General features: G+C 42.3%; 1 protein-coding gene across 3 annotated transcripts in view; it reads left to right on the forward strand.

Moving 5' to 3' along the window:
* Positions 1-14,625, forward strand: part of LOC108109974 (pneumococcal serine-rich repeat protein) — a 34,986-nt gene that overhangs the window by 15,570 nt on the left and 4,791 nt on the right. Inside the window, exons 2-4 of one of the 3 annotated variants that reach the window (XM_017218795.2) lie at positions 11,109-11,289; positions 12,507-13,038; positions 13,236-14,574. In XM_017218795.2, coding sequence (XP_017074284.1) covers positions 11,286-11,289; positions 12,507-13,038; positions 13,236-14,514 — 1,815 coding nt within the window. In that variant the 5' untranslated portion in view covers positions 11,109-11,285 and the 3' untranslated portion in view covers positions 14,515-14,574. Of the gene's footprint in view, positions 1-11,034; positions 11,290-12,506; positions 13,039-13,229; positions 14,575-14,625 lie in introns of those variants that run through there. The other 2 variants (XM_017218794.2, XM_041818850.1) reach the window with 2 other exon arrangements.

The following is a 14,625-nucleotide window of genomic DNA, read 5'->3' on the forward strand; positions in this document are numbered from 1 at the left end:
AGAAGGCCGTGGGCTATGTACGCACAAGGACATTCACTTGCTGTTGCTGCTCCTGCTCTTGCTCCTGGCTTTTCGGCAGCCTCCAAACGATGATTCTGTCAATTTGAGTAAATCTTTTTAATGGATCGCAAAAATTAATCGTGTGGAATATTTTCTTCCTTACCCAACCCAACCCCCTACCCATCCCATCCCCTACATACATACATATATATTTTTATATATATTTTCATTTTTTCCACTCGGCACTCGTGTGTGCATGTATAAACTGCCACTTAAGTTATTTGTCAAGCGGAAATCGATTTTAGTTTTTCAATTTTCTGGCGAGTGAGCTAAAAGGGAAAGCGAAAGGCAGGGTGAAACTTTCCCTGAAAGTTTGCCATTTTCATTTGATTTTATTGCGCAGCATAATAAATAAATTAATATACTTAAATGTGTGTGTGTGTGTGTGTGTGTATGAGTGTGTGTGTGTGTCGAAGCAATTTACAATTCATTATTTTGCCATTCTCAATTTCAATTTTTGCACAGACACACACACGAGTGCGCGACTGTCATCATAATGTTTCATTTTTGCACCCCCTTTTTTTTCAAGTGGGAGCCACAAGGGGCGTTCATTCTCAAGGGGATGGTTGGGGGTAGGAGCAGGAACAGCAGCAGTAGGATATAGGGCCAGGATGCCTCTGGGCTGGCCCCAAGGCTCCAAGCTAATGAAAGCAAGCGAGACGAGGAATGAGTTCAAGTGGAATTTATGTCCACTTGGGGGCCAGTCGACAGTGCACACACACACAGAGAGAGAGAGAGAGCGGGAAGCAGTGAAAACTAAGAGTGAGGAAGTGAGGGGAGGGGTGGGGATTTACTACTATAATGTCCGACAATCGTTACACATTTTTGTTTTAATTGCAAAATGCAGGCGAGCAAACATTCGCACAAGTATTTCTCGTTGGCATAACTTTTGTCACAACAATTTACGCTTTAGCAGAAACCAAAATAAAAGAAAAAACATAGAGTTTTCCTACAAAAACAAAATAATTAAAAACAAAAGGAATTCCCTAAAAAATATATTCAAGATATTTGTTAAAATATTTTCAACAAAGTTGCTGACTGTTTTTAAAGTTAAGAGCATAAAGTTAAAATGAATTCAGAACCCACTTAGGGTGGTTATTTTTGGTTAACTAATTTCTATTTTTATTAATTGATAGCTCTAAAAATATTTATTAAATATTTATGAGAAGGCAATTTCCCCAGAAAATGGGTTATTAATTTGTTTGTTAATTTAGTTTTCTGTTTTAAAAGCTAAAAGCATAAAGAAGCTGAAATTTGTTATTAAAATGAATTCAGAACCCACTTCGGGTGGTTATTTTCGGTTAACTAATTTTTATTTTATTGATTGTAAACTCTAAAAATATTAATAAAATATTTATGGGAAGGCAAATTCCCCAGAAAATAGTTAATTAATTTTTTTTTATTAATTTAATTTTCTGTTTTCAAAATGAAAATCTGAAATTTGTTATTAAACTGATCTAAGTTTTTCACTTTTAGTTAAATTAAACTCTAAAAAATATTCATAAAATATTTATAGGAAACAAAATATCTAAAATAAAAAGTAGATTAAATTATTTGTTAATTTAGTTTTTTTAAAAGTTATAATTATAAAAGAGTTGAAATTTATTATTAATTTATTATTATTATTATTTATTTAAGTTTTTAAGTGGCTTGTCACTTTTGGCTAACTAATTGCTATTTTAGTTAAGTTAAGCTCTTAAAAATATTTATAAAATATTTATGAGAAATAAAATTGCCCAAAAAAAAGAGGTACATTTAATTATTTGTTAATCTAGTTTTCTGTTTACAAAGCCATAAAACAAAAATCGTATTTTATTATTAAAATTCATTAAATATTCAAGTTGGCTGTCCTTTTTGCTTGTTTCGCTTTTTTTCGCTCTTTTTCAAAGAAGTTAAACTTAAAAAATATTTATAAAATATTAAAAAAATCTTTACGACTAGCTAAAAGCCTAATAATTAAACTTTATCAAAAACATTTCCGGTAGCTATAAAAACTGAAATCATTTCCTGACTTACTAATTGTTTCTTTCTTTTTTTTTTTGAAAATATTTCAAGTTTTATTTCCTATGAATCGAAACTTATCGCCTTGGCCATCAAATTAGGCACATAAGTTCGTTGAAATTAAAGCGATCTTCTGGCTCTTTTTTCCTGCCCTACTCCCTTGGGGTAAACTTTGTGCTGGGCAGTCCCCGAGACACCACTCCCCGCCTCCCTCCCACAGCACAGCAACTATCGATTGGGCTCCTCTCATTTCTTATTAATGCCGCAGAGCCGAAAATTCTTTCGCAAAATTAATAACAATAATCGTGAGAGTTGGGCGGCGGCAGGGGGCAGCAAATCAAATTGAGTAAACTTGCGGTCTCAGGGGGAGTTGGTTGGGGGGGGCTGGTTAGGGGGCTGGTTAGGGGGGTTATTCTGGAAACCACAGAATGTATAGACTTTGCTTTCACTTTGTAGCTGCCGTTTTTTTGTTGCGTTTTTTTTTTTTAGAATTTTTTTTGTAGCTGCTTTTCAGCCCCACTCCGTTTGGTTGTTTGCATTCTGCCATAAATCATTAAAAGCACATCAAGAAGGAGTCGCAGAGAGGGGAGGGGTTGGGTAGCAGGATGGGTGAGCGGTGAAGGCCATGGCCATGGTGAAAGTAGGAGGAAGAAGTGGATGTTGGGGGGGAGTCTCTCCAAGGACCAAGTCGAGCAATATTCAACAATTTATTTATGTTTACGCACCACAAACAATTGAGAGTGTGCTGTGGAAAACGCTTTCTCCATGCCATAACGCTACTCTCCTAACCTCCCCTCTAACCACCACCCCATTTTGCCTTTAGCTTTGGTCAGGGGCAAAATGGAATTTAGAGGGATGTCCTCGTTCTGAGACAGAGGACATTTTCTATTATTATTTATTTGTTTTGCTTACACGGAAAAAGTTGATGCGACACACGGGGGTCAATATTATACAAAGGTAAATACATGAGAAATATCTCATATTAAATGTCTCAATTTGAATGGGGCATATACTATATACTATATACTATATATATCCCCCGAAATATATATATAATTTGTCTAAATTTTGTTTAGATAGCAAAAGCAAAAAGGAATTCCATTGAAAGGAAAGTTTGCCTGCCTTCAGATTGAGCCTTGTTAGTGGAAACTGAAATTGGTGATGCCTTTTAAATCAATTTGAAAGCTAACAAGGTCCACTCTAAAACCAAACGAACAACAAGTATAGAGGGACTTAATTATATGATTTTATGTGGGTATTTGCACAACAATAATTGTATTGATTGCCCGCCTCTTTGCCTCTTTGGCCTCTTTGAGTCTCAAGTTTTCCCTGGAACTTTTGGCTTTGATCAAAGACCGATAATCCGTTGTGGCATTAAGGGGATTTCCCTTCAGTTTAATGTTTAATTAGACAAACAACAAATCGAGGAGGGAGGGAGGATGGCATGCCACCCACATCCGCTTAGGCAGCTGACGGAGCCGGAAACGGAAACTGTGTGCGTTCCACATCCGCATCCGAAACGAAGGAGGCACCAGGTGATGCTGTCGTAGATGCATTAATTGCGGCGCAACTTCTGTTAAATAAACAATTAATTAAATGGGGGAGTGACCGAGCATTATGAATGATAAATCATGCATGTTTCCCAGCTCTGATTATTTCCCAATGATTCTATGAATATTTAATCCTTGCCACCTTCTCTACTCCTACTGCTAATTGGCTTTTTATGTTCATTTTTTCATTGCATTTTTTCACAAAAAATAATTAACAAGTTGGCTGGGCTTACACACAAACCAATTGTTCGTGTTTTTTGCAGCCTTAATTATTCCCCCGAAAAGTTCTGCTTTCAAGTTACAGCGTTAAACTGCCCCCTCTGGGCAGGATATAACAGATAATCGGGGGCTATTATAATAACAAAATAACTGCCAATTGGCTACCAAAGTGCACCCGTTTAACAATACAATCGATTGGGTATTATATTATGGCAACATGAGCTCGATTTCAAGAGGGGTAGACTAGTTATTCTACCTATAAACCAGCTATTAAAAGTTACCTATACCAAAAAGCCTTTTTCATAGCATACTTTTAAGCTCGCATCTTTTTAAAATACTAAAAACCCTTTTTCTTTCCTAACTTTTAATCACTTAACCCACGCTAATCACTCAAAATGCCTTGCAAATATTTATAGAAAAACATAAATAACCCAAAAACCTAGACAGTTTCAAATTACAACTAATATTTTTACAAGCCAAAACGAAGTTATTTTGACTTTCTTAACTGGGAAGTAGTAAGTAAGACCCACAGCTCGTTTCTTGCTAACTTTTCGCCCACTTCAAATGCATTCTCTGTTGCTTGTCAAAAGTTTTTCACTGCACTTTCACTGGCGCGCCCGAATTTTATGCAACATTTTTGCAACTCGCCTCGCTTCCTTCTCAGCCAGGCAGCAAGCGCAGTCTATCTCGCTTACACTTTTCTGTTGCTGGCAGAATGATATTCGTTGTTATTGTTGTTGCTGCCGTTGAGCGCCATGTTATCTAAGCTAATTAGTTTTGCACATTTTGCTGATATTTCGTATCGAGGGGTGAACATTTTGGGGCTAAAATTAAAACACAGAAAAAAGGGGGTGGATGTTAAGAGGGCGATACAAGGATAATCATGTGGTTGTGGTTAAGTGTATTCCTTTTCCAGCTTTTTCACATCGCATTTTAACCAAACTGCCTGCGGCATGCGTGTCGTCACATCGAAACCAAATTCAATTAAATTGCGAAATTCCATTCAATCAAAAACTTGATGTCAAATCCGACTTTCTAAGCTTCCATTTCACAACCCCCTAAGGCATTATGTGTGTGTGTGTGTGTATATGCCTGGTCAAAAACAAAAGCAAAATGCCGGGGATTAGCCTGGTAAAATATTACCTTGAGCTTTTGTTCCAAGTGCAGCTTGGACAATGACTGAATGCAACTCTCCAGTTAGGATTTCTGGCCTTCCAATTGCTCCCCAGTCCCACTCATAAAAGCCAGAAGGTTCTACTACCAGTTCTTCTTAGTTTTCTCCTTTAGTTTTCCTCAGTTCACGTTATCGTTCCATTGGTGGAGGGGAGGGGGACTACCGAATACGGCTTAGTTCCAGAATCGTTTGTGGCTTTGTTAGAGGCCAGTAAGCAGCTTATACGGCTCCAGTGGCCCGCTCCTCCAGCTGCATTTTAATTACCTGACAACATTTAATTAACAGCCAGAATGATGGGATGATGTTTTGAAAACGAAGTTGCTGATACCCTTTTTGGGGGAAATTATAGAAAAAGAAAGATTTGAGGGTTAAGTTGATGATGATTTATAGAAGATTTTTAATGGGTTAACAAGTTTGTGGCGATGGGTTAAGAGATCTTAAAGGTAAGGCCTTGAACTTTCTTTGTTAAAATCTTAGTTTATCTTAAGATTGGATATAGTATAGGAGGATATATCTTACTTTTTCCATTCCATATCTAAGATAAAGACAAGATCTCTTACCTAACAGCAACCCCTCCATAACTTGCCCAACAAAGCCACCATCTAATCAGTATTCAAAACACACAAGTCCAGGGTATCAAAAATGAATGGAAATGGGCAGGCAGAAAGACAGGCAGCCAGAGGGACCTGCAAAAAAAGAAAGAGAAAGCTGAACAAAAAAAAAAGCGACGAAGCATCTCTCTCGTAATACTTTTTTCTGTGAAATTAAAATTGTATTTTAGCCATAATCTGTGCAATTCAATGAGCAACATGCGAATTCAATTGAATTCAATTTGATTCAATTGGAAGCAAAGCAAAGGCAGACAGAGAACGGCAAAGCACGGAAAGAAGGACCAAGCGGGAGCAGGAGCAGGCAGCTGCTGCTGCTGCCTGACAGGACTTGCTCTCTCTCATTCAATGGCCAACGAATTTGTATGGTTCCATAAAAGAGGAAGAAGACGACACACACACACACACACACACTTACACATACATACAGTAACCAGAGTGGGCGGTAATGGGCAGTGGGCGTAACAGTTTACAGTTTTACAGCTTGCTTGCTTTTTTTTTCTCTGCTTTGCCTTTACCTCCCTCTTAGGTTTTTTTTTTTGCCTTACTGCTTTGGTTTTCTCTCTTCTTCTTCTTCTTCTACTGCTCCTTCCTTTTTTTTTCCAGCACATTTTCCAGGGCAACGCAAATTTTCTGGCATTTCCACTTGGTCCACTTTGGTTCGATTCGATTAGGAGTAAACGCCCGCCCACTGTTCATCTTGGGCATCCCTGTGCTGGCCTCTGCTGCAAATGCATTTATGTTTTAATTCGCTCAACCAACTTTGTAGGTGTAGATTGTGTGCCCCCCTTGATGGTGTGTGTGTGTGGTGCAAGGATGAGGCACAAACTGAGGCAGTGGCAGTGGCAGTGGCAGAGACTGAGCCTCCTGTTGGTGGTACCACAAACCCTACACTGCCGTCATGTGCTGCAATTCAGTTAAGTTTTGATTGCTATTTTCGCTTCGCTTCCTGGCCGGCAGCTTCACTGCTGCCACAATGTTGCCAGCGGCAGCAAATGTGTGACATTTCCGTTTCCGCTTGCCGCGTTAATGTATTATGCAACACAAACATATCCTTCCCAACTTTTCGCTTGTAAATTGCCAAATAAAAAAAAAAAAAAAAAAAAGTATGTATTATATATAATACAAGGGACTGGCGATAACAATGTTATCAAAGCCCTCGAGGGGAACACAATATCAAAACCAAAAGCGGAAGCTCCGAGAAACCGTTGCACAAAACGCAGTCTGATTGTGTGTGTGAGAGGGGTGTGTGTGGGGTGTGTGGGTGTGTGTTCGTTTGGCCATCAATGGCAGGGCCATGACCATGGCCATGACCAAGACCGATTCCGATTCGGACTCTGGCAGTGGGTTTGAGTCTGGTTCTGGTTCTGGTCCTGGGTTCTGGGCCTCCGCCTGTGCCTCTGCCTGTGCCTGTGCCTCTGTCTGAGTCCTTGTCCATGGCCACATCTATATCCTGGCCGCATTTTCGTTGCATGTCATAAACAAGCTTGTCACGGGCTTGTCTCCATGGGCGAAATGGCAAAAGGAAAGGAAGAGCAAGGAAGGAAGCGGAAACTAAGGAGTTTCGAGGACATAGGAAATGGAGACATTGGATTTTTTCTGGCTAAAAATCATTCAAAGACTACACATTACTGGCCATTTAAAATGCCTGATTTGATTTGGCACATTCAATACGAAAATCTCTGACCACTTACTTTTGCCCCACCCACACATTGACCTTTTCCTATCCCTTTTTCCAGAAACCCAAAAACAGAGGCAGAGGAAATATTCTCTACGAAGTTAAAGTGGCACCAAAGCTACCGCAACGTATTTTTGAATGATGATGATGTAGGGGTTGTAGGGGATGTAGGGAATGTAGGTTGTAGGGTGGCAAATGAGAGGGGCATGCACCATGTGTGCACTTCCGTTGCCAGGTGCAACTGCTGCTAACTGCAAGACTGCATGTCAAAGTCAGCCAAGAAAGCCGCAATCATGCTGTTCCTCTACGGAATCGCAACCCTCCCACTCCACATAAGCCAGCACAAGGAGTTCTTTGACTACTACAGTTTTGATTTTCATAGGTTATTAGACCTTAAAGATACCCTTTACTACATGCCAAGCAAACTATAGTTGGTAAAAGATTTTAAATTGAGATATTTTCAGGTTTCTTTTTGATTAATTCATGGAAAATTATGAAAAAATATAAAGAAACTTTTGAGATATTTGGATATACCCTAAGATTGATGATAGTTTGGCAGGTTTAAAAGAAATGGTGAAAGTTGCACGCACAGAGAACAAACATTTCTTCCCCAAGCATTTGAATTTGAATGCGAATGTAGAGGATGTGGGGGGGATCTGAATCTGGAACTTATGGTGATGTGGACGCTGAATGCTAAATGCTGAATGTTGAATGTGAATGTGAATGTGAATGGGGGTGAGGGTGGGGGTGGTGCTGGTGGTCTGGCTGCCAGTGGCCATATGCGGTTTAACCCCTAACCTTTGGCTTTTCAAATGTCCACCTCAGTCGGCACATAGCTTGTGTGTGTGGGAAACTAAAAATGTCTCGTTCTTTCTCTCCCTCTCTCTCTCTATCTCTCTGTCTCTTTGGAAAATGGAAAATCAGTGGGGGATGTGGGGGTGTACCTAGCTTCCTTCCCAGGCAGTTTCCGCAGATGAAAGCTTCTAAAAAAAAGAAGAAAAACCACCAAACTACTTAACGCCAACTTAAAGAGGATGAAATGGTAATGGTGGGCATGGACAGGTAAAATGCCAGTCAAGGATAAACATATCCCAGGACAATTACCACCAATTGACAGGAACAAGACCCCAGAGAGGTGTCCCAATGTTAATGTCCATGAAATATGCAACGTTATGTTATGTTGCATATAAGCTGAGGGCTGACTATATATAGAAATGAAAGATATATATCTATCCCATCAGCAATGGGCCAGAAAAGTGTTTTGTAAAGTTTTTCTTTTATGTTGCAAGTCCATTAAACAAAAGCTAAGCTGAAATTGAGCGTGGGACCCAGAAGTGGTGGTCGTGGTGGTGGACAGTGGTGGACAGCTGGACTGCGTCAATCTGTCAATCGTTCTCTCTCCTCACGATCTGGCTATGGTTTTGTCCCGATTCCCTTGCCCAACTCTGCCTCCCGTTTTCAGAGACCGAAGTCAATCAATCACCCACAAAATTGGGTAGAGTGGCCAAGTGGCGAGTGGCAGAGTGGCGTTGAAAATGTGTGGCAACTCAAATCAACTAACCAAATACACACATCGCATGGCTAGCTGCTAGTGAAATAGAAACGCTGCCTGGATTACCAAATTGAAATGCCATTTCAAAAAAAAAAAAACAAAAAAAATGCAGGAAAAACTAGACAAATTTTCATGTAGAAAGAAAAGTTCTGAGTTTTCCCCAAGCTGCTTGGCATAATTTCGATGAAAGGCAAACCTTTGCTTGGCCTTTACTCAAAGGGAGACTTAATGAATGGAGTAGTTAGTCAGGCAGTTTGCTGATGCCTGGAAATTTGCTGCACCATTAGAAGGCTGCTAAAAGGTCCTGCTGCCAGCATTAGCTGCTGCATTGACCATTCTGCCACAATCCTAAATGCTGAATGCTAAATGCTAAATATAGGACTATTGGTTGGGTCGCATGGAACCGCATTATGAGAGCGGTTTCCCCCCCCCCTTTTTAGGACCAAAAATGTCCAAAAAGGACATGCAATAAAAGGAGCAACAAACTGACTGCATGCGCCATGCACAATATTAACCCCAGAAAGGAATGCCTTTTTGCGAAATGAAAGAGTGGGGAGAGAGAGAGTGTGCGGGCCTGCGGTTTGATTGTGCTTCATCGGAAAACCCTAAAAACAGTGGGCGGCATTACACAGAGCGGGGAGGATAATCAAAACTAAACTTAATTAAAATTCATGAAAAGCCTTTTCAAATACGCTTTACATATTTCCTATGACTCCCATTTAAATAGCAGTAGTAATGATAGTAGATAGTAGCTCAAGCTTTTCCCTCACCTTTGTAGCGATGAACAATGGAAAGCGTGAAGTATTTTTCCCCGGGAAAAAGGATAATTGTGAGCGGGGCGGGGGAGGAGCCACTAGGAAATATAGGACATCGAGAGGGTATAGTAGAATAGGGGAGAGTGAAGAGTGAGGAGTAATGTTGCTGCGTCCAAGCTCGGCGGTCCTGTCAGTGGCATAGACAGGCTAATTAGCTCCAACACAAAGCCGCAAGTTTGGTGTTGATTGCCAATTTACAAGCTTAATGAACTTGCGACTTGCGACTCGGGACTCGGGACTTTGGACCTGCGATTTGCGACTTCCCACTTGCCATTTGCCACTTGCGACTTTGAAGCTGCCCCAAGTTGCACCAGCAGCAACTGGCAGACAAGGATGTTGGGCTGACGGTTGTCGGTTGTCGGTTGTCGGCTGTCGGTTGTCTGATAGCGGTGGTTGGTGGTTTACTATGCAAGTGGATTTAATCAAATCAAATTTACGTTTGTTAAAGTCCGCAGACCAGTGGTTAGTGCAAGGGGGAAATACTCACTAAGATCTAATAAAAGATATCCAACGATCTCTTCCGATTCAGTAAGATATATATCTATCAATATATTATAGAAAGGGGAGAAAGGCGGATGTGGCCGCAGCATCATCATTAAGTCGCTGAATCTCGTTCAAAGGAAAAACTTTCACGTATTACTCCTGGCAACAGTTGAGTTTGCGGCTTAAACTCCATCGCCATTAGCTGCCACTGCTACTGCTGCTGCATGCCCCATCTACCATCTAGCATCAGCCATCATCCGGCAGCCAACCTGCGAAATACAAACTCTTGTGGCATCTGAGTTATGGCGAAATTTCATTTCAACTTTTGCATAATTTTATGCTTATTATGGCAGGGCTGGCTGTCCCTAACAGGACGACCAACCAAAAAAAAAAAAAAGGAAAGAGGAAACACAGGACAGGAGCAGGGGGCTAGGGGCAGTCATCTCCAGCGAAGCGAAAAGTCCCTGGACAGTGGCTTTAATTACTTTGATGCATGATTTTGCTGCCATTTGCAATTTGTAGCCGGGGATAATGAGCAGGAAGAGCGTAACTTGCCCCGGCTTTATTTAACCTGCCACAGAGTGTGTGTGTGTGTGTGTGTGTGTGGGGCAGGCAATACACCAAGCAAGCGAAGGATTCACACATGAGCTGGTTGGACGTAATACCCTTCGGGATATCCGTGTGGGGCACATCTGGAAATTTGAGTGCTTAACGCGAAAAAGCCCTCAAAATATATATCCGCTGACTATTAGAGAGATTTAACAATTAATTTTTAGCTTTCCAGGATCCTTGAGGATATCATATTCCTTGACCCTGTAATATCAGATGATTTTTAAAGACTAAATATTATTCATATTATTTATAAAAATCCTTACCCTTAAGATCCTTTTAAAAGGGCCTTCTAATTCATAGCATTTCCTTGTATTTTCTTCATTTATGTTTATTTGCTGATTTCCTTTGTCTTCCAGCAAGGACACTTCAAAGGACAGTGAATCGACGAGGTAGGCGAGACCAGAACAGCGTGGAAAAGCTGGTGGAGTAGGTAGGAGTCGGGTGCAGATTGTCCAGACCCCCAAACCCCCGCCGCCGACGAAGACAGTCAGTAGCGAATTCCCCGCTGGCGAGCAATTGAGCAATTTTGCAAAATGGGTAAGTGGACAGGCGACAGGCCGACGGGCCGCCACTAATGAACCAATCGACCCATCCAGGACACCTCTTGGCCAATCTCTAAATGGCCATTTTGCACCTGATGTTGCACCAATTGTTAACAGTTTATAGATGGTAGCTATAGTTTGGATAGATGATGGTTGAGTTGGTTAAAATAGTTAAGAAGTTGTTATCAAAGATAAAAACTAAAAAGATTATAAACTAAGCCTAAGATGTGTTTTTAGGTTTTTTGTATGATTTTTTGTTGATAATAAATGAACAACAAATTTGCCAATCTTAAATCACTAAAATGGATTAAAACATTTCGAAGATTTAATCGCGTAAAGAAAGTGTTGTTTATTCTCCATTCACCGGAGCTTCACTGCCTTGAAGGCCTATGGAAAAAGACGACGGCATTTCGATCGCTTTGCTTACAAAAATATGAGAATAAAGGAGATAGGCAAGCGTAAGAAGGCGAGGGCAGATCAAAAGTTCGGACAGACTTTAAACTCCGTGGTTATCATGTTCGTTATTATTTGTTTACGAAAGTTGATCAAAACAAACATTAGTTAATGGCATTTAAAATTTATAAACTTTGTTACTTTATCAAAAATGCAAATCTTGGTTATTTGTCCCTCAATAAGTCAGTTTTTTGTCTATAACTATAGCCAATAATGGTCCAAAGGTGGAATGCCATAACCTCGTTGGATTCGTTTTTAAATTTAAAACCAATCTTAATTTTAGTTACTGCTGCTTCGAACAACACCAAAATTACCTTTTACTTGAATAATATTTACCCATAGGGCCCACTGTGCTAAATATAGCCTTAAATATACTTACGACATCCACTGTGCAATCCAAGTTAACTGTAAGAGTTCTATGGTTATCCTTTTCTATCATATGCACATGCATAAGAGATCGAATGCGTGTACAAACTGTGGGATAGAATAGAAAAGAGGAGCTTAAGTTAACTGAAAGCTTAATGTTGTTATCCCTTTCTACCTTATGTATTAGCTCAAGAGATCGAAGGCATGTACATATATCTATCTCGCTGATAGATGTGCGAAAAGAAGGAAGAAAAGGAATAGCGAAATTCAGTTTTTGGCGTTAAACGAGAGTGCCTGTAGAATAGAAAATATAATATTATAAAAGCATTACCGTGATTAACCCATTACATACCCCAAATTTATCACCAATGAACTCGTTCTATCCCCTTACAGATGCGCTGCGCTTCCGTGGTTCACCATTCGCCCGTTTCACAGGACAGTCAACTGGACCGGGACATCCCCGCCCGCCGCCACATCCCCAGCATCCGCAACGCCCACAACCGATGGGTTCACATGGTATCAGCGCACCCGAACCACTGATCGTGGTCGAGGAATCCAATTTACCAGAAGAGCAGGAGGACAGCTCCGAGCCCACAGTTTCTAATCGTGGCAGTTTGGACATTGATTCGCCAGTTAATCCATATCTCCTCTCACCATGGCGTGATCCGCGCGAGGCCAGAAAGCATTCGTTGCCCTCACAGCAGGTTACCGATGGTATCACAGCCAGTCAAGTGCGTAGGCTTTCGGAGCGTGGTGGTGAAGGCTCTGGGCCGACACCCAAGGAGGCTGCCTTTTTGGCCACCCTTTCACAGGCTCCTGCTCCAACTGGACGTCGTCATTCGGTGGTTACCATATCTAAGGTGCCAACAACCATCTTTGGACGTTCGCGCCGCGAATCCGTGGCTGCTTATCCTAATAGTAATGGGTGAGTTATATCCTTCAATCTGAATAGCCTTCTTGCAACATGATTGGATTCATGAGGCATCTACCTTTGTTTAACCTTTTGTTAGAGCCATGAAAGTCTGACAGTATTATCAAATACATACTTACCTATAGTTCCACTTGATCTTCCCTTCAGACATTGAGAAAAAACTTGTTTTTCCCCCCCATTTGCAGAAGTAGTCGCGTTTTGAACTCACGACGGGAGAGCAACACAGGACCCCCGTCGACAGACCCCATCGGTAGCATCCACAATCTGCAGCTGGACATCATGGACGATATCTATTTACAGTCTCGGAAGGCACGCTTGAAGCTCTGGACCTCCTCCAACGAGAAGGTTTGCGAAGTACAGACCGTAGACGAGGCGGGCACCGGTCAGCCGGGCAGGCGTTTCACCAACAGACGCTACTCAGAGTGCCCCCAGCCGGGATTGGCCAGCACCTTTCGCCGTGCCTCCGAGTTGCCACAGCCGCAACAGCAGCAGCAACCGCAAGGCTCGACTCGTGCTTCGACGCGTCGCAAGAAGTCGGGCAGTGGTACTGGTCTCTTGGGCAGTCGCTCGGACATCGCCGGGATATTCAGTTCGTTGACCAGCTCGGCCATGGATATGCACAGGCCAGAACCGGAGGGACGAGATGGTAGCTCAAGTGCCAGTTCCTCGGCAACAGCCACGGCCAGTAGTCCGTTCCTTAGTCAGACTTTTCAGGCTGCAGCTCGTGGACGAGCCACCAGCGCCACGCCGACACCAACAGCACAGGCAGCCGGAGGGGGTGGTGCCGCCGGAGGAGCAGGCAGTTCAGCAGGATGCAGTGGCGGTCTGCTGGATCCGAATGCCGGACGCTCTACCCGTTCCAACAGCTTCGATGTGTCCCTGCTGAACAATGCCAAGCAGCTGGTCAGTGATGTCCAGGACAATGGATCGGCCACGTTGACCGGTTGGTTTGCCAAGCGTCATACGCCGTTGGCCCGCAAGAAGAGTGTGCGCAGCAAGAGCTCAGCGGTGGCACTGTCCAAGGACGTACTGGAACGATTGCAGAAGAAGGATCCTTTGGGCGGAGATTCTGGTAAGCCGAAACTAAAGCCCAGAAGTAAACAGAAGACCTGGGCGGAATCGACCAAGGCAACGGTGGATGCCACCATTTTGGGCACGGCCATCGAGGGTTTCCTGCGCAAGAGCTCCAATGCAAGTATGGGTGGCTCTGGATCGTCGGGCGGTGCCTCTACATCGGCAGCTGCTCGTGGCGCTACGCCCAAGGCGGGCAAAGATTCGGGCAGTGCTAGTGGTAGTCCAGCTCATGGCGCACGTCGTAGTCGAGCCTCGGCCAGCAGCTCCGCTCAATCGCAGGCTGGACGGGCGGTACGCTCTACATTGAATTGGTTTGGTAAGGCCGACGAGGATGACTCTAAGGACACATGCGATGCCTCGCTATGCGCCACGCTCAAAGACCTGTTTGTTAAATAGGTCGGGGGGCGCAGAGGCAAGTAAAGCAATGGGTCGAGTCCCGGCTAGAGCAGCACAACGGTGAGTAGAGGATATAGAAAAGATATAAGTTTATATATTATTAAGATATAT

This window comes from Drosophila eugracilis, unplaced genomic scaffold, assembly GCF_018153835.1.
Source record: "Drosophila eugracilis isolate 14026-0451.02 unplaced genomic scaffold, ASM1815383v1 contig_394, whole genome shotgun sequence".
NCBI lineage: Eukaryota > Metazoa > Arthropoda > Insecta > Diptera > Drosophilidae > Drosophila > Drosophila eugracilis.